Source organism: Entelurus aequoreus, linkage group LG02, assembly GCF_033978785.1.
Source record: "Entelurus aequoreus isolate RoL-2023_Sb linkage group LG02, RoL_Eaeq_v1.1, whole genome shotgun sequence".
Taxonomy (NCBI): Eukaryota; Metazoa; Chordata; class Actinopteri; order Syngnathiformes; family Syngnathidae; genus Entelurus; species Entelurus aequoreus.
In genome coordinates, this window is record NC_084732.1 from 30,096,442 (window position 1) to 30,123,992 (window position 27,551).

At 37.2% G+C, this 27,551-nt stretch overlaps 2 protein-coding genes across 5 annotated transcripts in view; one reads left to right on the forward strand and one right to left on the reverse strand.

Moving 5' to 3' along the window:
• Window positions 1-27,371, reverse strand: LOC133632485 (proline-serine-threonine phosphatase-interacting protein 1-like). Of its 2 annotated transcripts, none has more exons than XM_062024944.1 (15): window positions 27,266-27,371; window positions 19,283-19,383; window positions 16,088-16,162; window positions 15,973-16,007; window positions 13,257-13,363; window positions 13,121-13,183; window positions 7,560-7,649; window positions 6,383-6,428; window positions 4,550-4,629; window positions 4,305-4,403; window positions 4,121-4,217; window positions 2,606-2,693; window positions 2,450-2,532; window positions 787-869; window positions 1-727 (listed from the first exon to the last, which is right to left on the reverse strand). In XM_062024944.1, the coding sequence occupies exons 2-15, from the start codon at window positions 19,345-19,347 to the stop codon at window positions 596-598; spliced, it is 1,143 nt and encodes a 380-aa protein (XP_061880928.1). In that variant the 5' UTR covers window positions 19,348-19,383; window positions 27,266-27,371; the 3' UTR covers window positions 1-595. The 2 variants fall into 2 exon arrangements, with proteins under 2 accessions (XP_061880928.1, XP_061880919.1); XM_062024935.1 differs by lacking the exon at window positions 27,266-27,371 and adding an exon at window positions 19,710-19,844.
• LOC133632478 (uncharacterized) overlaps window positions 8,023-27,551 on the forward strand; it is a 61,462-nt gene continuing 41,933 nt past the window's right edge. The window contains exons 1-2 of one of the 3 annotated variants that reach the window (XR_009821683.1): window positions 8,023-8,108; window positions 25,137-25,541. The gene's annotated coding sequence lies outside the window, so the exon portion shown is untranslated. Of the gene's footprint in view, window positions 8,109-23,186; window positions 23,618-25,136; window positions 25,542-27,551 lie in introns of those variants that run through there. The other 2 variants (XR_009821682.1, XM_062024915.1) reach the window with 2 other exon arrangements.

Sequence of the window (27,551 nt, forward strand, 5' to 3'; positions counted from 1 at the left end):
CACAAGTTGCGAAAACAGGAAGTGGCACCGGAACCATACGAGCCATAGAAAGCCACAGAAAACTCACCGGTACAATAATCACGAAGATAAAATGAAGTGAAGTCGGACTAAGTAGGACATCACTGAAGGCCTAGGTGAGAAACGCACGGCCCGCCACTGTTTGGACTGACGTTTATTGAAAAATTTGAGCAAAAAAAGTAAAAAAACAACAACAAAAAACCCCACTTTTTTACGGTCCTGAAAAACTTTTGGCTTCGGATATAATTAAACTTGGATGTCCCCAGAGGCTTAAACATTGTCTGACCGTCTTTGTGTGCAGTAAATACTGTACAAAGGCCGCACACTACTCTGGAACAATAACATTAGCACCAATACTAACGCTAACCCAACATAGCCGGTTTCCTGGCTGGTCCGCCATCGCTACTAAAGTAACATCGAAATGATTTCATTTCAAAGTAAAACGGCAACATATTGTTCCTTTTAAAGGGGACAAGTGGTTATGAACCATAAACAATATTTTCTTAGAGTATGTCTGACTTGTATGTTTTCTTGTTTCCCATGTTTGGGTTTCACTTGACCTTCTCTACAAGTTTATTCACAGTTTTCCCAGATAGTTTCCAGGCACGATTCCCCTCTGCCCGTGTCCTACCACCGTCCACCAGCCGTCCTCTCCTCTCTCCAGGACCTGGACCACATCACCTCTGCGGACGGTCAGTTCGTCTTCCACCTGAGTATTCCATGCCAGATAGTGAAACAAGGTTCTTAAATATTACTTGCAGTCATTACCTGTGCGGTGTAGTTATAAAGCACGAAGTAGGTGTCCTCATCCAGGGTTGGCAGTGATGTGTATGACCCATCCGATGTCACAGCTGAAGAAAAAAAATATCAGTTTTAGCATTCGACTGCTAATTAATCCATGATGTGCATTTATATAGCACATGTGAATAGGGATGATGTTTGATAAGAAATTATCGAGTTTGAGCCCACTATCGAATCCTCTTATCGAACCGATTCCTTATCGATTCTCTTATCGATTCCAGATAGGTTGTTGTATATGGAAAAAAAAAACACAATATTTGGTTTTACAAAAGCTCACTTTTATTTTATAAGAAAAAAATAAATAAATATTGACTGTTACCCCACTAAAAAAAAAATAAAAAAATATTGACTGTTGTTACCCAAAGTATATTAAGTGGGATTTTTCAGAAAAACAAATGTACACAGTAACACAAAAACAACCTGTCTCTGTGATCACTATAAGTGTATAAATAATAATATAGTGTTAAATAAAATCAGTCCCTTGGGCACAAAACTGAAAATAATACAGCTCTCCAAAAAGTGCACTTCTGCTGCTATTGGAACATACTAACTACACACACTATGACACCAAGAACACCACAGTCGTCAATCAACAATTCTTCTTCCCTTACATGAGAGCGAAGCCTGGCAATAATTGCATATTGCCTGTTCTGCCCTCACTATACGTGTTGAGGTTATACAGCTTGGCAGACAGCTAACAAACAATCCAAGACGTCTATTAAAGTTCCAAAGCAGATTAATCCATTTAGGCTCTTTATTGTTGTTGATCTTGCTTTGTCTTTTCCTATCTTGCACTGGACTGTTTTTTTAAACTGAAATACACACAATGACAAATGTATAAGCTATGTGATTCAATTAACATACTGAAATGTAATACACAATATGTAAATATTAGCTTCACACAAATATACAGTACTATCATCAAACAAATACTTCTGAGTGTTGAAACTATTTCGATGGTGGAAATACACGACTGGCAGCCATTTTAAGTCCTCAAAACAGCCATTGAAACAGTGCACAAAAGTCGTTTTTCAATAGACATCTTACTATCAAATTGAAACACTTTCCACCTTAATATTGAATTATATAAACAAGTTAAACAGTTTACTTACAGACTTATCTTTTCCAAGGCTTGTAGGAGCTAACACAACTTGTCTACTTCTCAATTGTCTCAAGAACTAAACTGACTCGCCAACCCGGAAGTGCCCAAACTAATGACGCGTAGTATTTTCATATCGCCACAAGGTGTCAGTAAGAGTCTACAATCAAATGGGCATAACATTGCGTCTCACAGGGCAATTCCTGTGGGAAGGGATTCGTTCTCAGGGATTCGAATAAAGAACCAACTCTTTTTCTTTACTATAGTGGTCGCGATAACGGGTACCGGTTCTCAAAAAGGGATTCGAGTCCGAGGACTCGGTTCTTTTCTTATCGAACAACCGGGAAAACCGGTTTCGAGCATCATCCCTGCATGTGAATGTGAATGTTGTCTGTCTATCTGTGTTGGCCCTGCGTTGAGGTGGCGACTTGTCCAGGGTGTTGTACCCTGAATGCAGCTGAGATAGGCTCCAGCACCTCCCGTGACCCCGAAAGGGACAAGCGGTAGAAAATGGATGGATGGATGACTTACTTTCTCCACTACATGGCAATATTGAATGCTGTCTTTTAGGCCCGTTTCTTTCTACAGAAGCTCCCAGTAGAGGATCAGAGCACCTGGAATAGTTAAGAAGACAAAACAAGATTCAATATGTTGACAATGGATCGGTCTAGTTTGTCTGGGACACACCTCCTCAGGACGCCTTGTGCTGGGTGGGCTTGGCCAGTTCCATCTGCAGACGTCGCCCTCTGGTCATAGCTCTCAAATTCAACAGGCTCTGTCAGGAAATGCTGGTTAGCAGGATTTAACTACTATAAGTACGTCATTGAATCCTAGGTAACATGTTATATTTCAGTGCAGATCTGGATGAAGGTGCGTGCTGAGCAAGGAATAACTTTTTTCACATTTGAAGTCACGGTTGTATAAGGTTATGTTGTGACTAGGGTTGTACGGTATACCGGTATTAATGAATCATATTCGGAACTATGCCGCCTCTAAAAAGTACTGGCCACCCACCCCCTTGCGCCCCCGTCGTCGTCACATCGGGTCATTGCTGGTTTACGAGCAGAGGAGCATGTTCTGTAGTGCACACACACGTAGTACTTACAAGCAGACAATGTGTGTAGACAGAAAAGGGAGAACGGACGCATTTTAGCCTAAAAACTAACAATGAAGGAGAAGTTATAACACTGGCTAGTTAGCTAGCGGCTAAAGTCCAGCCGCAGTCTGCAGTGTTGTAGCTACTTCTAAATCACTAATCCTGGTTTTCATGGCGACAGATAAAGTATGTTTCTTACAAGTGTCATCTTTGCAGGACGAGGAATAGCTAAACACTACACACCGTAGCTCATCGGTGTCAAAATGTAAACAAACACCATTGGTGGATCTACACCTAACATCCACTGTAATGATACAAGTACAGGAGCGTATATCGTCTATACTACTATGATTACGTCGATACTTTTTGGCATCACAACATCTTCTTTCGTTTAAAAAAAAGTTATATTATGTTTATAAACTCAGGAAATATGTCCCTGGATCCATGAGGACTTTGAATATGACCAATGTATGATCCTGTAACTACTTGGTATCGGATTGATACCCAAATGTGTGGTATCATCCAAAACTAATGTAAAGCATCCAAACAACAGAACAAGTGATTATTACATTTTAACAGAAGTGTAGATAGAACATGTTTAAAAGAGAAAGTAAGCAGATATTAACAGTAAATAAACAAGTAAATTAATAATTCATTTTCTACCACTTGTCCTTAATAATTTTGACAAAATAATAGAAGGGAAAATGACACAATATGTTACTGCATATGTCATCAGCTAAATTAGGAGCCTTGGTTTGCTTACTTAATAATAAAAGACAAGTTGTCTTGTATGTTCACTATTTTATTTAAGGACAAACTTGCAATAATATAATATAATTTTAGAATTTTGTTTATGTTGATTGATTGTTCTCCATGCTTGTGCTGACATTTCCTTTCCTTTCTGCCTTGATAGCTAAAAGGTTTTAGTCAGAGGAAGGTTACATTTGAAACAAAAACGTTTACATTTAATATATTTTCTCCTAGCCCTTCTTTTGATAGGTCATAAAAATATCAATTATTATCGATATTGTAAAACCCTTAAGTGGTGATACAGTTTTCTGCCACATTGCTCAGTTGTGTTTATGTATGAAATGAAGCTTGTTCACCTGGTGGATGCAAACCCGTCCTTTTCATCTCAATGAAACAATTGTTGATAGCGGTGATGTCACAGTGCTCCAGGTGCTTCCTCACCTCCTCATAGAACTGGTTTGACACAGGTAGACCATCCATTAGAACTCTACATGGCTCTCAACACACACTTCTACCCATACAAAGGGAATGCAAGCTTGCCTCGTCGTCTTTGACACACTGCATAGAGATGTGATTGCAGTGGTCCCACAGGCTACACCTGAGCACGTCGATGCGATCGGCCTCCAGCTGCTGGAACACCTGCAACAAATCAGCTTAAAAAGGTTTTGTTCCACTTTTAGCTGACTGACTGCACATGACTTGTATTTCCCTTCCTTGAGTCGGAATCGTGACCGTAAAGGGGAAGTGGTGTGTTTTCTTATGACTCTATGTAAGAGTTGAGTTACCTCACACGTGCTTCTGTGTGTTTCCTCCCAGTCCTGGCGGATGCTTTCCAGCAGGGTGATGTTGGTCAAGTACGACCCCTCTGCCAAAAGCTCAGGAGGTCATTTAGATGCAAAACCCAAAACCAGTGAAGTTGGCACGTTGTGTAATTCATAAATAAAAACAGAATACAATGATTTGCAAATCCTTTTCAACTTATATTCAATTGAATAGACTGCAATGACAAGATACTTAATGTTCGAACTGAGAAAAGTAATTTTTTTTTGCAAATAATCATTAACTTAGAATTTAATGGCAGCAACACATTGCTAAAAAGTTGGCACAGGGACATTTTTACCACTGTGTTACATGGCCTTTCCTTTTAACAACACTCAGTAAACGTTTGGGAACTAAGGAGACCAATTTTTGAAGGTTTTCAGGGGTAATTCTTTCCCATTCTTGCTTGATGTACAGCTTAAGTTGTTCAACAGTCCAGGGTCTCCGTTGTGGTATTTTAGGCTTCAGAATGCGCCACACATTTTCAGTGGGAGACAGGTCTGGACTACAGGCAGGCCAGTCTAATACCTGCACTCTTTTACTAGGAAGCCACGCTGTTGTAAGGAGACCAATTTTTGAAGGTTTTCAGGGGTAATTCTTTCCCATTCTTGCCTGATGTACAGCTTAAGTTGTTCAACAGTCCAGGGTCTCCGTTGTGGTATTTTAGGCTTCAGAATGCGCCACACATTTTCAGTGGGAGACAGGTCTGGACTACAGGCAGGCCAGTCTAATACCTGCACTCTTTTACTAGGAAGCCACGCTGTTGTAACACGTGGCTAGGCATTGTCTTGCTGAAATAAGCAGGGGCATCCATGATAACGTTGCTTGGATGGCAACATATGTTGCTCCAAAACCTGTATGTACCTTTCAGCATTAATGGTGCTTTCTCAGATGTGTAAGTTACCCATGTCTTGGGCACTAATACACTAGAACACAGTTTCCAAAAACAATTTGAAATGTGGACTCATCAGACCACAGAACTCTTTTCCACTTTGCATCAGTTCGTCTTAGATGAGCTCGGGCCCAGCGAAGCGTATGTGGGTGTTGTTGATAAATGGCTTTCGCTTTGCATATTAGAGTTTTAACTTGCACTTACAGATGTAGCAACAAACTGTAGTTACTGACAGTGGTTTTCTGAAGTGTTCCTGAGCCCATGTGGTGATATCCTTTACATACTGATGTCGGTTTTTGATGCAGTACCGTCTGAGGGATCGAAGGTCCATAATATCATCGCTTATGTGCAGTGATTTCTCCAGATTCTCTGAACCTTTTGATGATATTACGGACCGTAAATGATTAAATCCCTAAATACCTTGCAATAGCTCATTGAGAAATGTTGTTATTAAACTGTTCGACAATTTGCTCACGCATTTGTTCACAAAGTGGTGACCCTCGCCCCATCCTTGTTTGTGAATGACTGAGCATTTCATTGCTTTTATACCCAACCACGGCCCCCACCTGATCCCAATTGGCCTGTTCACCTGTGGGATGTTCCAAATAAGTGTTTGATGAGCATTCCTCAACGTTCTCAGTCTTTTTTGCCACTCGTGCCAGGTTTTTGAAACATGTTTTAGGCATTACATTCCAAATGAGCTAATTTTTGCAAAAATAACGAAGTTTACCAGTTCAAACGTTAAGTGTCTTGTCTTTGCAGTCTATTCAATTGAATATAGGTTGAATAGGATTTGCAAATCATTGTATTCTGTTTTTATTTACAATTTACACAACGTACCAACTTCACTGGTTTTGTACACGTACTGTACATAAAACAGTAATTGCAATATAACACTGGATCTAACCTGCTTCACACGCTGCCCGTCTGCAATGTTTGGCCCTGTGGCACACCTGTCAAATACATGTTCACATTCCACTGAAAATAGATTTCATGACATGTAAAGTATCTTCTTTCTTGCTTATAAAGTGTGTTTTTTGCCATCTGAACCGTAAAACAACTGCTAACTATGAATGGACATAATCAATCGATAGTTTCATCAACTGTCTATGACTAATTACTGATTAATTGATATTTTGATATTTAAAAAAAGGTTAATAACATACCTTTTTAAACAGGCTTTTTATGGATCATGTTCAACTATTTAGTTTTCTTAATTTTGAGTGTGTTATTTTGTATTTTATTTATTGGTATTATTAACACTAGTTTTCTCTCAATGTTATTGTTTTATTAATCTATTAATATCATATTTATATTGTATTTTTTTTAAACATATTTTATCATATGTTTCATACTATTTTTTAGATTGTGTTAATTTTAGTTATTCTCCAGTGTGGACGCCTCAAAGGGGGCGGTTTTCCTCAATCCTCAGTGCAATGCCATTTTTTGTTTTGTTTTTGCCAGTAGTGCTGTGTGTGCTTGTATGTATGTGTTTTTTCTCTTTTTTTTGTTATTTTTTTTGTGTCTGCCCCTTGCCTGTGTATGAAAAGTGCTATTTGAAGTTAGTTAATTTGATAGTTATGTCAAAACGGTGTGCACTACTTTGATACAACCAGCAGAGGCACTGTTGATTGAATCCATTCAACCTAAAAAGTAAAACAACTCCTCTGTCATTTAAACAGGCGTTTAGAACATTCAGAGGGACATTTTCCCATTAAAAATAGTTAAAAAATAGTAACTAATAGATTAATTAAGCATTCATTTTCAAGGTACTTTAGTCGAATTACCTTGTTTAGGGCCAACATATGTTTAGCATATTATATACCACAAAAGCATCTGATCAGAGGTTGCCGTGGCAACTGCAGTGAGAAATATTCACCCATTACAAGCAAGTTTACCTTTAAAATTATATTATTTGAGGTAAAATTATTAACTATTGTTGAAAAGTTAATATTTGTGTTTAGAAATATATTGGGTCTCCAATAAAATACATACATCCCTACATTGAGAGTTTCATTCTTTTTATCTGAAGAAAAGTTGTTTTGGTTATCTTTTGATTAAAAAGAATTTTACACTCATTGTACCTTTTCTCCTTGTTTGGATGCAATGGCTGTCTTTGTTGTATGCTCAGCATCATCCGCCTCCTTGCATCGCACCTCATAGTTCTTCTTTGACTGTAAAAAGAAGGAAAGGACCAGGAGAAAAATGCAGAAAAAGCATACATATTTCGCCTTTATTTTAGATAGTGGGAAACACCATGGAAGCAATGATTCTGAATACATTAGAAATTTGTAATTTAAGGTATTCAGCTAGACCTTAAATTGTACTACATTTAGTACATAAAAATGGAGCAGTCAGTAAAAAAAACTAACTGATTTGTCTCGTTTTTTTGTTTAATTAAATTCAGATATAGAGCAACATTAATATAATGTAGTATTTATGAATGTCGTAAAATGTTATCACAATTTTATGAAGTGGTGCTGTTATTTTTATGTTTACGCGCGAACCGGAAATGATATCCTTATAGTTTCCGTTCTGGCCGAGTTATGCCTGTTTGAAAATAGACACATTACTTAGTAGCGTGTACATCAGTCCTATTGGAAGTTCGATCGTCCCAAAATATTGATGTTAAGGTAAGAAAATATGTTCATGATAAAATGTTGTTCATGATAAACGTTTCGGGTGTTGGTGGAATACTCTGACAATTATGGTACAATTTCTGTCTTTATCTTCTGTTGTGGATCTAATGTGTGTTTAGGCTGACCATATTCTGAAACATACCGGTATGCGTGCCAAAGCGGGCAGCACGCCATTTGCCAATGATACCCGAACTTGCTTCATAAATAATATATTTATTTAAATAAAGCATTTTTTTCTCCTTTGTTGACAGCGGTGTTGTTGGCGCTAGGAATTTTCAAAATGGGGTCCCACAGTAAATTTTTGGGGTCCCACTTTTTTGTAAGCGTTTTGAAAAACAATTATAAACGTATGCATTATCCTGTTATATCTCACATTCTATATTGTGTTTTGGAAAAAGGTTGTCATAAACGTTACTTAATTCATTAAAAAAAAATAATAATAAAAAAAGAAAACACATTTCTATACAGTTATAAACATTCATTCACTTTCTTCTTTCCTTCATGGATCTAAACTTTACCACTGCTGGTAGTTTTTTCTATGTTTTTATTTAATAAGTTGTAGGTGTATTTATTTCAGTATAAAAGTGTAAAACGTGTTTTGCTTCAGTCATGAAATGATGATAATGGTGTGCCAGGGCATACATACATTTTATATTTAACGCTTAAATCTGTGGAGTCTACATCAACTTTAGATCTATCCCTCATTTCAAAATGTTTTAGTTTTAGTTGTTTTTTTGTTTTTTTGTTTTCCGCCCTTTTTTGTCAAACAAAACTATGTTTTTAATGGCAAACACGCAAAATATGCAAAATCTTCCACCAAACATATTTTTCAAAGTGGAACATTTGATGTGAAGTAATCGGAACCTTGAATAGGTCAATAATTCATAATAACATTGATTTTGATTCAATATTATGTTTTGAGCAATGAAAAAAAAACAGCTTTGTTTTATTAGTCAACATTGCAACTTTTTCTAAATTACATTTCACCTTTAAGCTTTTTTATTTCACTTTTGTTATGTTTTTGTTGCTTTTGACACCCCTGCTATAGATAATAATACATAAAATCTGATAAATCTATCGCTAAAAAGCAGAGCCTGGCGACACATGCGCGTTTATCATAACTCTCTCGCTCTCTCTGTCTCTGCCCCTCCCTCACGAATGCTGCTGCGTGCGCACACCTTCACAATTTGTTTTGTTTTTAACCCCTTCTTAACCCTGAACGTACATTGAAAATACACGCAACCCTAACTCAAAATGCCGGGCATTTGAGGCATTTAAGAAACTCCGCCCGGACCGCCCCGCAAAAGAGGACTTGTCCGGTGAAAAAAGGACGTATGGTCATTCTATGTGTGTGTGAGCTTTAGGTAAAAGTTAGTATTGCTAGCTAACAGGGGAACGCTGGTTAAACACCACCATCGCCATGAAGATATGTAAACAATATTTTTAAGTACAGTGACAAAGTATTTATGAGAATTAATTTGACTGACAGCAGTCTTGTCCAATTTTTGACAGCCTAAGTCACTTAAAAATATTTTACAGATATCTTTAAATAGATAAGATACAACAATATATGTTGATTACAGTTTGCATTGTCTTGCGGTGTATGTCTAGAACCTAAATGTACTCCAATTAAATTCCAGATCTGGGGCATGATATCCATCCATTTTTCTACCGCTTGTCCCTTACGGAGTCGCAGGGGGTGCTGGAGCCTATCTCAGCTGCATTCGGGCGGAAGGCGGGGTACACCCTGGACAAGTGGCTACCTCACAAGTGGCTACCTCACCCCTTCAACCCTTTTTCGATTACGCATGCACCTCCTGGTATCCTAGCACCTCCAAAACCCTCAAATCTAAACTCCAAAAATCTCAGAACAAGCTAGTCAGGTTACTTCTAGACCTCCACCCCAGATCCCACCTCACTCCTACCCACTTCTCTAAAGTGGGCTGGCTCAAGGTGGAGGACAGAGTTAAACAACTTGCACTGAGCCTAGTCTATAAAATCCGCTACACCTCCCTGATACCGAAGTACATGTCAAACTACTTCCTTAACGTAAATGACCGCCATAACCACAACACCAGGGGGTGCTCCACTAACCACGTTAAACCCAGATTCCGAACTAACAAAGGTCTTAACTCATTCTCTTTCTATGCCACATCAATGTGGAATGCGCTCCCAACAGGTATAAAAGAAAGGGCATCTCTATCCTCCTTCAAAACCGCTATAAAAGTTCACCTCCAGGCAGCTACAACCCTAAACTAACACCCTCCCCGGATTGCTAATAATCAAATGTAAACAATCAAATGCAGATTCTTTTTCTTATGCCTTCTGATCTCTCTCTCTCTCTCTCTCTCTCTCTCTCTCTATGTCCACTACCCCCCCACCCCACCCCCCCTCCACACTCCTGATTGTAAATAATGTAAATAATTCAATGTGATTATCTTGTGTGATGACTGTATTATGATGATAGTATATATGATAGTATATATCTGTATCATGAATCAATTTAAGTGGACCCCGACTTAAACAAGTTGAAAAACTTATTCGGGTGTTACCATTTAGTGGTCAATTGTACGGAATATGTACTTCACTGTGCAACCTACTAATAAAAGTCTCAATCAATCAAAAATCGCAGGGCCAACACAGATAGATAGACAACATTCTCTACTAACATCCAAATACCACACGCTAAACAGCGTGCGCAAACTATAAAAGCAGTCTTGCAACACATCTCCGATAGAACCCACGTTTTTGAGTGCTCTGAAAGTGCGACCTGGGAGATGCTGGCACTGACTGCAAACGTGTGTTGGAACGTTCCAGACGCAAAAAAATGTATATTGCAAGAAGATTTTTTAATATGTAGCAATAAACAAAAGTCATTTAAAAAAGAAAAAACGTCAACAGACACCTAAACGCATCAGTTTAATTTGTTTTAATCAGCCCCTTAAGTCATCCAGCAGCTATACAATTATTAAATGATATTGCTGAATAGACGATATGTCAATTTTTTTTAATTTTTCACAGTCCATATATGTTGACGAGCATATGTAGGGCGTAGCTGTACAGCTCACATATCTCACAGCTATTTCTGCGCAACTGCCAGTTTGCACGTTCTTTTTAGATGTACTATATATAACCCAAAACAGCGACCACAGAACAGTTTCAGTCTTGATAAATCACACTGTGTGTGCTTAATCAGTGGTCCCCAACCTTTTTGTAGCTGCGGACCGGTCAACGCTTGAAAATTTGTCCCACGGACTGGGGGGGGGGGGATTTTTTTATTTTTATTTTTTTCATAAAGAAATACAATCATGTGTGCTTACGGGCTGTATTCCTGCAGACTGTATTGATCTACATTGATATATAATGTATAAAATGTGTTTTTCTATGTTTATTTATTAAAAAAAACAAAACCATTTTTATTTTTATTTTTTTTCTGGTACCAATCGGTCCGCGGCCCGGTCCCAATCGGTACCGGGCTGCGGCCCGGTGGTTGGGGACCACTGTGCTAAATGATTACATTTCCATTATCTCTTGAAGGGATGTAAATGTCTTTGTGATGGACGATACGATTCACATTTCGATATGGGTTACGATGCGATTCAAAAATTATTTATTTATAAAACAGAACGATGCGATTTGATTTAGTGAATGTACGATTCAATAACATTTGATACGGTGTATGAATGATTCAATTCTATGGTTATAATCGAATTGAACACATCCTTTTTTACAGTACAAAATAACTAAAGCATTCGTTTCTGTGCATAGACTCCTCCCCATGTTTGACAATAAATAGTTAGGACCTTGGCACCAAGCGCTCAGACTTGATCAGTCCAAGGTCAGTCTATGAGCATTAACTGATGAAAACTACTCGGATGACATGCCAAATGTCTTCTAAGACAACTGATCCGTTGAATGAGAAAAACACCCTGATGAATGAGAACATCAATAGACACAGAGTCTGTGTGTTACCTCCTTGTTATCATTTTTCTATTGCTATTATTATTATTACATTGATAATGTTAATGGTTTGCTCTATAAGAAAAAAATATATATATTTGACAAAAAGGCCAGACAAAATACAAAAACATAAAAGATTAACAACAACCAATTATTAACGGATAGATCTAAAGTTGATTTAGAGATTTAAGCATTCAAAGTAAAAAAAATAAAAAATATATGACTTACTTTTAATAACTTTTATGAGTGGCACCCTCAAGTATCAAAGGGTCTTATGTTATTTATTAAAAAAGGTCACTGCACAAACAGTTATTGTGAATCAAATTCCCCATGTTGTTCTCTTACGGCCCAAGCTGTTTGTTTACATGCTTTTTTAAAATTTAGAATAGAATAGAATAGAATGGACTTTATTGTCATTATATTTGCATATAACGAGATTAAGGACTCCAATTTAAGGTGCGGTAGTGGGAACAAATATGGGGTAAAAATAAATTACACAAGAGGTAATAAAGAAAAAAACTAACACTTGAAATAAACAGACTACTGTCCAATAAAAATAATAAGCAATCCTGTACAATTTACAAAACACTGTAGAAATACAAAATACTGTACAATATACATTTATTATTTCTCTTTGCTATTTGGGCTTATTGGACCCTAATTAGAATAAAAACTAAGAATCATCTTTTTATATGATGTACTTAGTCCATAAGTAACAAACGTGTACTTCATGTTTAGTGACATACTAATTCTTATTTTTACACTTTTTTTTTCAAAATTCCTTTGTATGTTATACTCTTCTGACACCACCACATGGCAGTATAAGTGTCCACATAAGGGCCATAAGACCCCAATTCAGTAGTGTACACAATTTTGGAAATAAGAGCTAAAAGGTGCTGTCCACGCATGTGGCCACTAAGGCCTTTAGAGGTTAAGGCACCAACGACTTCACATCAAATATTTGACTACCGAGTTTTTAGGAGGGAAAATATTGGCTTTCTTTTAACATATGGTGAATGAATATAAACTCTCTGTGTTCTTATTACCTCCATTGTTTTCTTGAACATGGACACCTTTTTCTTCTGCACCTTCTCCATAATGCTTTCAAACTGTGAGGAGAAACATTGAAGCGCTGAACCATATTAATAACGGTGCCAGTTCACATAGGTTATGGTCAAAAACCTTTTTTCTCTGCTCTTTTTGTCGCTCTCTGAATGCCTCAATCTTTTTCATTTCCTCTTTCATTGCCTCGGACATTTGGATATGAAAATGCCCCATGTTCTCAATTTCTGCAGCCAAAAAGATCACATACTGTTTGTAAGAGAGCAGCTTCTGAAGCAAAATGAGACTAAACAAGCTTTGCTGGTGTATTTTCTCAAAAAGTGGCCACTTATTGAGTACCAGACACTTGTTTGATTAACAGTAAAGTGTTTTTTTGAGTGGAGGTGTTTATTGGTATAAATGTGCTGCTGTGTGTGTTGAATGTTTAATGGAGAATGTCTACTTTTGTATTGTAGAAGTAGAAGTCTGCATGGAATATAATGTGTAACTGACTCATATTAGCAGTTTCTCAAATCATTCTTGGTTCCTACAGTTCGAGGTGGAAGTAACCCTTTCTGCATTGTCACGTGCACTTAATACAACAGACCTAGTAATGAAAACATTTTTTCATATTGATTTGTTTAAATAAAGTCTACTAGGGCTGCAACTAACGATTAATTTGATAATCGATTAATCTGTCGATTATTGCTTCAATTAATCGATTAATAATTGGATAAAAGAGACAAACTACATTTCTATCCTTTCCAGTATTTTATTGAAATAAAATAGCATACTGGCACCATACTTTTTTTGATTATTGTTTCTCAGCTGTTTGTACATGTTGCAGTTTATAAATAAAAAATAAAATTGCCTCTGCGCATGCGCATAGCTTAGATCCAACAAATCGATGACTAAATTAATCGCCAACTATTTTTATAATCGATTTTAATCGATTAGTTGTTGCATCCCTAAAGTCTACATAAAACATACTATATTATGTACAATAAAAATCCTACACATTTCAGCAACCATTTTATTAGGGCTGCACCAAACTATTGTTTCTTGAATTATATATTCATTTAATCTGTAGATTTTAATTTATTTTTGTAACTAGCATATTTTTAAGTGTAGTAGTGCAACAAAATACACAAAGCAATTCCCTGAAAATATTTTTTGTGTCTAGAAACTTTAAATACATGTCGTTTGGTTTAGGATCCAAAAGTAAATTACTCACAGATCTGTTCTACTTCCCCCGTCATCCTGGAGAATGGTCCTTAATGCAACCCTTTTAAGTGCTGGTGCAATACAGTGGTGCTGCTGTGAAAAGTCATTTCTAATTTTCTAGTTTACAGAGTACCGTGATGTTTGAGTTTTTTCTGACTGAGACACTGGACTATGACCGTTTGTTACCCTCAAAGGCTCATTTTCTACGGTGGCATTTTGGGGTGTCTTGAGTGGGGCTTTTATGATGCCAATTCCGAAATCGATCACCCATAAGTGAGATTAGCCGATACAGATCACATGTATTTACTGTAAATGTTTCAATGTATTCATGGATAGTGCTATCGAATATATGATCTGAAAAGGGAACCATAAATCACTGTAGTTTTTGGAAATACATTTGTGCATTGATTCAATACTATGTTCTTACAGCCAGGGGCAGTACTGGCCATACCGATAGTGATACTAGGGCTGAAACTAATGATTAATTTGATAATCGATTAATCTGTCGATTATTACTTTGATTAATCGATTAATAATCGGATAAAAGAGACAAACTACATTTCTCCCCTATCCAGTATTTTATTGGAAAAAAAACCCAGCATACTGGCACCATACTTATTTCGATTATTGTTTCTCAGCTGTTTGTAAATGTTGCAGCTTATAAATAAAGGTTTATTAAAAAAAAGTTTTTTTTTTTTTTTTTTATATAAAAAAAAAACCTCTGCGCATGCGCATAGCATAGATCCAACAAATAGATGACTAAATTAATCGGCAACTATTTTAATCATCGATTTTAATCGATTTTAATCGATTTAATCGATTAGGGGACGGCGTGGCGAAGTTGGTAGAGTGGCTGTGCCAGCAATCGGAGTGTTGCTGGTTACTGGGGTTCAATTCCCACCTTCTACCTTCCTAGCCACGTCCGTTGTGTCCTTGGGCAAGACGCTTCACCCTTTGCCTCTGATGGCTGCTGGTTAGCGCCTTGCATGGCAGCTCCCACCGTGAATGTGTGTGTGAATGGGTAAATGTGGAAATACTGTCAAAGCGCTTTGAGTACCTTGAAGGTAGAAAAGCGCTATACAAGTATAACCCATTTATCATTATCATTTAGTTGTTGCAGCCCTAAGCAATACCAATACCTTTTACTTATATGTGTCATATTATGTTTTTCCCCTACATTTGAAATACTTTGTTGTGGTCTACATAACATGTAATGGTGTTTTGGGTTTTTTTGGTCAAAATTTTGCATAGATTATGTTTTACAGACCATCTTCAAGCCACATGGTGACCGTCTCCTTAGGATGCGCCGTTTTGTAGGCAGTCTTATTTACATGGCTCCATTTTGACAGTGTCTTCTCCCGGCTGTCTTTGATGTAGTTTTTAGCGCTTCCATATACTGACAGATTAAGTTTGAACTATACGCTACTTTGTCTGAGAACAGAACAGAACTGTAGCGATTGATGAAAACGTGGCTAACAAAGGTTATCGGTATTCAGTTTTCCTTGAAAAGAGTAAGGCTGCATGTGTTTCTTCAAGTGGACAATAGACCCGGCGATTAATGGAGGCACTGCGTCTAATGGATTAGAGGCCACTATTTGAGAAATTACAGCATTCATTGGTTTGGTGGACTTACGTGTTTTTAATTGTTGGAAGGAAGCTTTCAAAGTGCTGCAGTCGGTATATTTAAAGTTAGTTGTCACAGTTCAAAAGGCTTTTATGTTTTGTAAATGTTTCCGAAATCAATCAACCTTATTTCTGCGTGTCCTCCAGCTTTACGGGCAATGGTCACCATTTCCCTGCCATACTTTTCCTCTGCTGCTGCCCTGTGAATTACAGACAAATTTAACATCATGAAATGGGACAGTGAAAAAAACAATAGTACAAACATGTACAATCTAATGATATCCAATGCAAGAGCTCTACAAAAATCAAGCATATACAGTGTTCATATTTTAATTGCTACTTTATTACATGTATTACATGAGGTATTTATTACATGTGTGCCGATGCAACTTTTTCACTTCTGATATTGCAGGCTTGGGTGTTGCCCGATATATTCATTATCCCATATCAATCTGACACAAATCAAACACACTTGTACTACTTATTTTGTGGTCAGGGTCTCTGCAGGTTTCAGCAGATCAAATGTAAGACTTTTAAAACCTTTTTTAAAACCATTATGAATAAAATTCCAGACCCACTTCCAATCTATACTTGAAAAATAACATCAAGGAAAACATTTTATGTTCATTTTAAGTACAGTAAGGGAACAAAATGCAAAACGCAATGTGGGGTGGGCACTTTTATACATTTTGTGCATCAAACTAATACATAAACTAATCCAATATAGGTCAGTATACTGTACTATAAGATCTATAAGATGTGTATTATTGTGTATTATAAGTAATAATAAACTCATTTAAGGGTGCAATGATTCGTCAATATCGACATTGAAATTTGTCACCCACAATTTGTCGACAATAGTCGTTGACGTCATCACTCGTGTTTTTCCAAAATGAAGCCAGTCAGTGCGGCCACTCCCAACAATATCGCAGGTGAAAACACGTCAGGTGTGGGAACAATTAATCCCAATCTTGTTAAGCAGTGCAAAGAAGAAGGGCACAATCACAAACGTCAATCACACACACAGACACACTGAGACATGGACACCCGAACATTAGGCACCATGATGTAAAACAATCAATACCGGTATACAATTTATTAGATAGATAAAATGTTCAGAATGAATGAAGTCTATTATATTGCTGAACATGCCAGGTGTTATTCAATAATCAATAATATACATGTGTGCAGCTTTTTAAACACATCATTACAAAATGATTGTTTCTTTTTGAGGAAGTTAGTGTTTGTAGTTTGTTTTAATTGTTGGTATCTTAACTGTTTTTTGTTTTCATAAAAAAACAGAAAAAACCCCCCAAAACGTTCTTTTTGTGTGCACTTGCCTGTCCTCGCTTTTAAATGAACAAACGTTTAAAAGTTATTTGTTGTTTTTGTAACAGCCTTATGAGCTGCACAGTTACAGTACAAATAAATATTTCTGAATGAATCAGTCATCTTTGTTAGTTAGCACATGCCAAAAACATCTTAAGATGAATTTAAAAGCAGATGGCTAAATTAGAATAGGTTTATGCTTCATGATATGATTAGTCCACTAATCGTTAAGATAATTGATGACCAGTCGACTATCAAAATAGTTGTTCGTTGCGGCCCTTCTCATTAATAACCAATTATTTCTTTACTAAAAGCTTTGCGCCAAAAATGGCCCCTGTGTTGCACTTTGTACACCTAGTTTGCAGTGTTTTTTTTTTTTTTTAAAGTGAGGTGCAACAGGAAGAGTTGAAAGAGGAAGAATAATTATTTTATGTTTAGTACCGTAAAATTCCCAATTACCCAAAGTGCAGTGTTAATCTAAATCAAACTAATTAAACAAAACACAATCATTCAAACAATATCCCTTGGGGAATCAATAAACTTTGTCTAAGTCTAATAGTTCCAGCTCCTCTCTACTGAACAATGACGGCGCACTGCTGTCATCTTCTTGTGCACTCGTCTTTGTTTGTGACGTAATGCGCCCAGAGGTGAAGTGTTCAAAAAGTCTAGAATCACATCTCCACGCCACTGACGTGATCGTCCTGGAATCTCCGCTGGCACGACACCAGCTGTCTAGGCGTAGCTCGGCAGTCAGTACGTTTCCATGCATTAAATTAGTCTGATTTCTCAGATAATTTGGCTCAAAACTGGCTTTCTTATCGTGTTTGGCTTTTAAAAAATCGGATTAACACACCTAAATTATGCGATTGCAAACCAGTTTTTTCGAGTATGGAGGCTCCTTGGAGGACAAACACGCCATCTTTACTACAGAACGGGTATTCTCGCCTCATCGGGGTGTTTTTAAAATCAGTTATCAGAGCTATTTTTTATGTTATCAGATCTATCTGTGTAACGTCATAATTACCGTATTTTTCGGAGTATAAGTCGCACCGGAGTATAAGTCGCACCTGCCGAAAATGCATAATAAAGAAGGAAAAAAACATATATAAGTCGCACTGGAGTATAAGTCGCATTTTTGGGTGAAATTTATTTGATAAAACCCAACACCAAGAATAGACATTTGAAAGGTAATTTAAAATAAATAAAGAATAGTGAACAACAGGCTGAATAAGTGTACGTTATATGACGCATAAATAACCAACTGAGAACGTGCCTGGTATGTTAACGTAACATATTATGGTAAGAGTCATTCAAATAACTATAACATATAAAACATGCTATACGTTTACCAAACAATCGGTCAATCCTAATCGCTAAATCCAAAGAAATCTTATACGTCTCGTCTCTTACGTGAATGAGCTAAATAATATTATTTGATATTTTACGGTAATGTGTTAATAATTTCACACATAAGTCGCTCCTGAGTATAAGTCGCACCCCCGGCCAAACTATGAAAAAAACTGCGACTTATAGTCCGAAAAATACGGTAGTCACATTGGCCCAATAATTACTATTGGCATAATTATTGTGCACCCACTGTCTATTTTTGTACATTTTGTGACAGCTTTTTAATATTTTGATTAGCCGATACAGCAGCAATGTATTATATTAAAAACCATAAAATGCAGTGCAGTGCTGATTGATTGATTAATTGAGACTTTTATTAGTAGGTTGCACAGTGAAGTACATATTCCGTACAATTGACCACTAAATGGTAACACCCGAATAAGTTTTTCAACTTGTTGAAGTCGGGGTCCACTTAAATTGATTCATGATACAGATATATACTATCAGATATATACTATCATCATAATACAGTCATCACACAAGATAATCACATTGAATTATTGCAAACTACAACCACAATAATGATCATTGTATTTGAATAATACATCAACTTTTGTTAATTTTTTTTTCTTGTGATTATGTACCTCATCCTTAAAAGTTCTTCCACATCTTTGCACATCTGTTTTCCATCCCGTAAACGTTGCACCATAGCCTCATAGCCTGCGTGGCAGGTAAAATCTGAACCCTGCAACGTAAAAGAAGACACAAGCACTTGCATAAAAGCCCTGCAATGACAAGCATTGCTCAGCAGTTATTGCAACATGTCTTCAAGCTAATTCTGCACCGTCCATGGTTGGAGTTTAAAAATGCAGAACTTGACTTTAGAGTAACAATGAGTGACATATTTATACAATATTCAACAATACAATAGATACATGTTTTTAGCTGCTAAAACAAGCCAGGTTGTCATACATTAGACATTGTGTTAATACACACGTTTTCTTTTTTAAGAATGTTTGGCTACCACGTTTGATTCCAAATACCTTTAGGCATAAACAATAAGTGACTTACCCAAAAAGCGTCTCTGAACATCAAACATGTCATCTTCTATAGTAATCTCTTAAGTATGAAATAAATACAAATATGCAAACTTGTGGCTCCAAGTCAGATAATTTAAGGTCTGTGTACTCACGGTTGAAACTAAACTTCCTGACGACCAGTGAGTCATTATGAATAGGGAAGAGCTGATCTGTGCCATGATGTCACTGACCACATGTTTTCAGCATACACACTTTGGGCAAATATTAACACTCGCTAAACTACTCACACTATAAAACAAGTTATTTTAACCAATGACCTATGCTCTAATAGATGCAATGTCTTAATTATTTTTTCTGTCATCCACTTTGGGTCCTTTTACACCGATAATTGGATTTCTCTGGACAGAACCAGTTCATTTGTTGGTAAACTTAGTGTGTTTTACTGGACATGTACTGGTTGACTAATTGGTCATGAATGCTACAAGATAGCGGCCAAACTAATGTAGCAAAGTAGCAGGCGGATACAAGCACAGTGGGGTCCAGTCTACAGCGCCTTGCAAATTATTCACCCCATGGCTTTTTACCTATTTTGTTTATTTACAAACTGTAATTAAAATGTTTTAAATCTAATTTTTATGTGCTCAATCTGCACAAAATAACCTAAGTTGGTGAAGTTAAATGGAAAAAAAATAATTTAAGTCATATACATTTGTATTCACTCCCTTTGCTATGAAGTCCCTTAAAGGCCTACTGAAATGAATTTTTATTTATTTAAACGGGGATAGCAGATCTATTCTATGTGTCATACTTGATCATTTCGCGATATTGCCATATTTTTGCTGAAAGGATTTAGTATAGAACAACGACGATAAAGATTGCAACTTTTGGTATCTGATAAAAAAAAGGCTTGCCCCTACCGGAAGTAGCGTGACGTAGTCAGTTGAACATATATGCAAAGTTCCCTATTGTTTACAATGATGGCCGCATGAAGTGAGAGAGATTCGGACCAAGAAAGCGACAATTTCCCCATTAATTTGAGCGAGGATGAAAGATTTGTGGATGAGTAAAGTGCAAGTGAAGGACTAGTGGGGAGTGGAAGCTATTCAGATAGGGAAGATGCTGTGAGAGCCGGGGGTGACCTGATATTCAGCTGGGAATGACTAAAACAGTAAATAAACACAAGACATATATTTACTCTATTAGCCACAACACAACCAGGCTTATATTTAATATGCCACAAATTAATCCTGCATAAAAACACCTGCGTGTTTGTTATGCTAGCTCCTAGCTCCTATGCTAGCTCCTAGCTCCATAGAACACGCCAATACAATTCAAACACCTGATCAACACACACAATCACTCAGCCCAAAAGACCGTTCACCTAACCCAAGGTTCATAAAGCTTATATATTTTAAAAAAGTTACGTACATACGCAAAAAAAAGTTGCGCACATACGGTCAAGCGATCAAATGTTTAGAAGCCAAAGCTGCATACTCACAGTAGCACGTCTGCGTCTTTGTCATCCAAATCAAAGTAATCCTGGTAAGAGTCTGTGTTGTCCCAGTTCTCTACAGGCGTCTGTGTATCGAAGTCAAAAGTCCTCCTGGTTAGAGTCTCTGTTATCCGAGTTCTTCCATCTTGACTGCATCTTTCGGGAATGTAAACAAAGAAGCGCCGGCTGTGTACTGTTGTTGCTGACTACGTTCGAAAAATACGTCCATTTCACACCGACAACTTTCTTCTTTGCTTGCTCAGCTTCCTTCTCCATAATGCAATGAACATGATTGCAACAGATTCACGAACACAGATGTCCAGAATACTGTGGAATTATGAAATGAAAATAGAGCTTTTTCGTATTGGCTTCAATGTGGAAGGCATACCCGTGTTCCCCGGTCTACGTCACGCGCATACGTCATCCTCAGAGGCGTTTCGAACCGGAAGTTTAGCGGCAAATTTAAAATTTCACTTTATAAGTTAACCCGGCCGTATTGGCATGTGTTATAATGTTAAGATTTCATCATTGATATATAAACTATCAGACTGCGTGGTCGGTAGTAGTGGGTTTCAGTAGGCCTTTAAATTGCAATTACCTCCAGAAATCACATAATCAGTTAGGAATGGGTTATAAAGAAATATCCAAATATTTGATGATCCGTCGGAGCACCATCAAATCCGTAATCTTCAAATGGAAAGAACATGGGACCACAACAAACCTGCTAAGACAGGGCCGCCCACCCAAACTCACAGACCGAGCAAGGAGAGCATTAATCAGAGAGATAGAGAGACCAAAGGTAACCCTGAAGGAGCTGCAGAGTTCTACAGCAAAGACTGGAGTGTTTGTGCATAGGACCACAATAAGCCGAACACTCCCTAGAGCATGGGTTTTAGTGAAGAGTGGCCAGAAAAAAGCAGAAACACGAAGTAAAATATCTGGAGGTAATAGCGCCACAACAATTTCAGGGGGTGAATACATGTGCACAACACTTGTATTATATTGTGCAGATCCATCACATAACATTTAGATGGAAAAACACTTAAATTACACGTTGTAATGTAACAAAATAGGTAAAAAGCAGGGGGGGTGGTACTTTTGCAAGGCGCTGTATATGTATTTTGGTGCTGGCATGAAAACTTCTCAAACAAATTGACACCGTACTTCGTTTGTACATTAATACAAACTATGCATACCATCATTCACATTAAAGATTGTTTTGGAATAAGCAAATTACTCGACTATCATACTTGTTCATATTCTTGGTTGACCAGTCAGGACACCTCTCATGTTGTGTTAACGCTTAGCATCAATGTTTGCGTAATTTAATAAATACACTTTGGTATGTTTGCAATTGCCACAGTCTTTTAAAAGTAATTGTACGTTACACAACTGTAGAAAGTAGGCTTGGGCGTATCAATTTAAATATTGATAGTATCGATACCAAGGTAGGTATTAGGATTGATACATTCATGTCTTTACCCCTCAAAGTGACAACTGACTTTATTTTGCACCAATGCAGTTTCTGCCTGCAATGTAGGTAATTAAAGTTGTTTTGCTGACATTTTCATATTTATTTTGTTGTATTTTTGTTATCAAACAGTAATAACCTTTTTCTTAAATAATTGCATGTAGTTAAAGGTAATAAATTAATTGTGTCATTTTATTGTAATCTAATACATTGTTTTGTGTATATTGTTTTTATCGTGTTATACTCACAATCGTCTAAATAGAGGCAAATTCACAAAATTAGTCAATGATTGTGACGTTTCAAATCAAAATATCGATATTCATATAGGCCTTGTAGAGTTTTTCCTGAGTATCGGATCAATACCAACATTCTCAGTGTCGCCCACCACGAGTCGAGGGAGCCAAAATACTTATTTCTACTTTAATGTCTGCACTTTTAGGTAAATAATCCATTGGAAACGTCTATATTTAGTTATTAGTGTATCATCTTTTTTGAAAGGTCATTAGTGCAAAGTAAACGATAGTTTTTATTTGTAATTCACACAGCTAAAAGGTTATGTTCCAGTGGTGGCCACAGGAGGGAGACAAAGACCTGTCTACAGAACTTCATGAACGTGTTTTTCTGCTGGAGTCAGTAGAACCAGTTGCATTGTTGGTGGGGGTGCCAGGGTGGAAGTATAAGTCCAAATCAGTGCACTCAGTTGGGATGAGTAGTGCAATGTGCCGGGGGAGCCTCCGTGGGAGGACACGTGACCGAGCAAGCTGAAGCTTCCAATTGATTTTCCAATCGAGGAGAGGGACAGACCGAGGTGTCTCCCAGCAGCCGCTCAATGGTGAAGTGTGAAAGTCAGACGCATCACACACACCCCAGTCAGGACATGTCTACAAAGCAGTACAAATCATTCAGGGCCTGCTTATGTTAAAGTCAATGTTCCTCCCCCACCATTACTTATTTCTATACAACTGATTTTCGGAGTCACTGGATTGAACCAAATTCCGAATGGAGATAAAGGTTTAAGTGCAATTTTTGAGTCAATTTTATTTTTGGGATTCTTTGTTTATTTGGAGTAATTAAAATGTATTGGCCTTTTTCAATTACAATGGTAAAAAATACTAATGAGAAATCAAAGTTTATTGTGATTGAAAGGATTACTTAGTTGCAATATTATTTTGTATCATGATTACATTAGTTCTTAATTTGTTCTCAGAGTAATGCTCACAATAATATTGTTTGTTGGCAATAATTTGTGGGACAATATAGCATCCAGTAAAATGTATTATCGCCCAGACCTTTGTAGTTTTTTTTTCTTAATTAATGAGAACAAGATTTGATTAAAGACATACAGTACAGGCCAAAAGTTTGGACTCACCTTCTCCTCATTCAATGCGTATTCTTTATTTTTTATGAATATTTATATTGTAAATACATGTCATTTCTTAGTTTTATTTTTACCTATTTTCAAAAAGCTCTAAAAAAACGTTTTAATATTATCATTATGGGGTATTGTGTGTAGCCACCCTTTGCTTTGATTACTGCTTTGCACACTCTTGGCATTCTTTCGATGAGCTTCAAGCACACATGTGAAGTGAAAACCATTTCAGGTGACTAACGCTTGAAGTAATCAGAGTAAAGGGTGGCTTTTTTGAAAAAACTAGAATATTAAAAATGTTTTCTGTTTATTCACCTTTTTTTGTTAAGTATGTAACTCCACATGTGTTCATTCATAGTTTTGATGCTTTCAGTTACAATCTACAATGTAAACAGTCATGAAAATAAACAAATCCCATTGAATGAGAAGGTGTGTCCAAATTTTGGGCCTGTACTGTACATGTGAATCTCAAAAACTTATATTGTTCAAAGGTTTGTTTATTTCAGCAATTCGATTTACAAGGTAAAACTAATATATTGACTAGTGCAGGGTGTACCCTGCCTTCTGCCCGAATGCAGCTGAGATAGGCTTCAGCACCCCCCGCGACCCCGAAAGGGATAAGCGGTAGAAAATGGATGGATGGAACTAATATATTGACATAAGCTCATAACATGGAACTGAAGATATTTCAAACTTTCTTTTGATACGATTTTGATGATTATGGCATACAGCTTATGAAAACCTCAAACTGAAAAGCTCAGAAAATGTGGGGTTTTAAAAACTAAGCTATGATCATCCACATTTTAATTAATAACATATCTCACTTTGCATGTAATGAGTACATATCACATATTAGTTTCACATTTGAAGTTGAATTGCTGACATGAATGGACTTTTGCATGTTATTCACATTTTTGGAGTTTTACCTGTATACTTGTGAAATAGTACTAATAGTATATATTAGTAGCTTAAGTTTCCTGAAGTGTTCATTTTTAACTCGCTTCACAAAAGCCGCATATTCACATATTAATATTCTGTGATAGTAAGAACGGAGACACATGCCAAATAAAATATTTTTGAAGTGTCTTAAGCAATCAAACAATTTCTGCATGGCTTGTCCTTACAGGCCTGATGCACCTCCGTGCAGGTTTCCACACAGAAGTTCTTCTCTGACTCGGTGGCCCTTGTCATGACCTCGTTTGAGGCCTCTAATGGAGGGACAAGCTTTGGGAATAAGCTGTGCACCCCGAGCGCCCGAGTGCGCATACATACACACACGCACACACTTCATGGTTGTATCCCCCTCGCACTCCCTGGAGTGGCAGTTATTGATCTGTGACAAACGAGCCATGTCAGAGCAGCCCCCACCCCACCTGGAGAATTGGCTAAATGACCCTTCCATTACCAAACCACTGCTGTAAAGCTCCTTGCCCAAGCTTTCCCTAGATAGTTACACACACAGTGTCAGAAGCGCTGCCATTCCTCCAGAAACTTTATTTTATTTGAGCTATTTCATGTAGAACTCTGCACAGACCACGCTGTTCTATTGATTTTTGTGTGGCGTGTGGAGGAGCCCACTGTTGAACGTGATGATGGGGACAGTCTGTGCACGTGAGTGTGTGTGTTTTTTCACACTCTCCACATCTTCAACTCCTGCTAATCCCCCGTAGGCCAGCGACACCAGCCCAAATCTCACCAGATACTTCCAGAAGGGTAGGGGGAGAAGTGTGGAGAAAGAATAGAGAGGGAAGATGTAGTCCACATACAATTGTTCCTACGAGTGTTGTCCCGATACCAATATGGTATCAAAATTATTTCGATATTTTCGGTACTTTTCTTAATAAAGGGGACCACAAACAATTGCATTATTGGCTTTATTTTAACAACAAATCTTAGGTTACATTAAACATATGTTTCTTATTGCAAGTTTGTCCTTAAATAAAATAGTGAACATAAAAGACAACTTGTCTTTTACAGTATTAGTAAGTAAGCAAACCAAGGCTCCTAATTTAGCTGCTGACATATGCAGTAACATATTGTGTCATTTTCCATTCTATTATTTTGTAAAAATTATTAAGGACAAGTGGTAGAAAATGAATTATTAATCTACTTGTTCATTTACTGTTAATATCTGCTTACTTTCTCTTTTAACATGTTCTATCTACACTTCTGTTAAAATGTAATAATCACTTATTCTTCTATTGTTTGATACTTTACATTAGTTTTGGATGATACCACCAATTTGGGTATCAATCCGATAACAAGTCGTTACAGGATCATACATTGGTCATATTCAAAGTCCTCATGTGTTCAGTGACATATTTCCTGAGTTGATAAACATACCGTATTTTTCGGACTACAAGTCGCAGTTTTTTTCATAGTTTGGCTGGGGGTGCAACTTATACTCAGGAGCGACTTATGTGTGAAATTATTAACACATTACCGTAAAATATCAAATAATATTATTTAGCTCATTCACGTAAGAGACTAGATGTATAAGATTTCATCGGATTTATCTATTAGGAGTGACAGATTGTTTGGTAAACGTATAGCATGTTCTATATGTTATAGTTATTTGAATGACTCTTACCATAATATGTTACGTTAACATACCAGGCACGTTCTCAGTTGGTTATTTATGCGTCATATAACGTACACTTATTCAGCCTGTTGTTCACTATTCTTTATTTATTTTAATCTGCCTTTCAAATGTCTATTCTTGGAGTTGGGTTTTATCAAATACATTTCCTCAGTGCGACTTATATATGTTTTTTTCCTTCTTTATTATGCATTTTCGGCAGGTGCGACTTATACTCCAGAGCGACTTATACTCCGAAAAATACGGTAATAATACATTTTAAAAAAAACGAAGAAAGATGTTGTGATGCCAAAAAATATCGACATAATCATAGTAGTATCGACTAGATACGCTACTGTACTTGGTATCATTACAGTGGATGTTAGGTGTCGATCCACCAATGGTGTTTGTTTACATTTTGACGCCGGTGAGCTACGGTGTGTAGTGAAGCATGTTTAGCTATTCCTCGTCCTGCAGGGATGATATTTGTAAGAAACTTACTTTATTTGTCGCCATGGAGGCGAGGATTAGTGATTTAGAAGTAGCTAAAACACTGCCGACTGGGGCTGGACTTTAGCTGGACAGGTACTTTTCAGAGGTGGTATAGTACCGAATATGGTTCATTAGTATCGCGGTACTATAATAATACCGGTATACCGTACAACCTTAGTTCCTACCTTAGATGCAGGTTAAATCGTAACAACTCTTAACTGCCTGTGCAGTCAGGACGAGAATTCTTAGCGAACCTGCTCAAAAGTTGAAAGATGGCCGTCTAATGATGCGTACATGCTGCTGAGGCCATCTGTAGTTGCTGTCATAATACAGCTGAAAGGCAACAGCTGAAGGAGGAGGAAGAAGAGTACTGCTTTGACCCCAGAGAGCAAGCCTTTCTCACGTTTGATGTCGGCCTGCCACTAAAATCAAACATTAGTTAGATGCTTTAATCCTCTGTATTAGTGCTAA

Coding starts and splice junctions, on each gene's coding strand:
- LOC133632485 (XM_062024935.1), bottom strand. CDS start 19,742: ATGACATGTTTGATGTTCAGAGACGCTTTTTGG. Junction 16,163..19,282: donor GAAGAACTTTTAAGGATGAG/GTACATAATCAC, acceptor TGTAATTCACAG/GGCAGCAGCAGAGGAAAAGT. Junction 870..2,449: donor ATTGCCATGTAGTGGAGAAA/GTAAGTCATCCA, acceptor TTTTTTCTTCAG/CTGTGACATCGGATGGGTCA.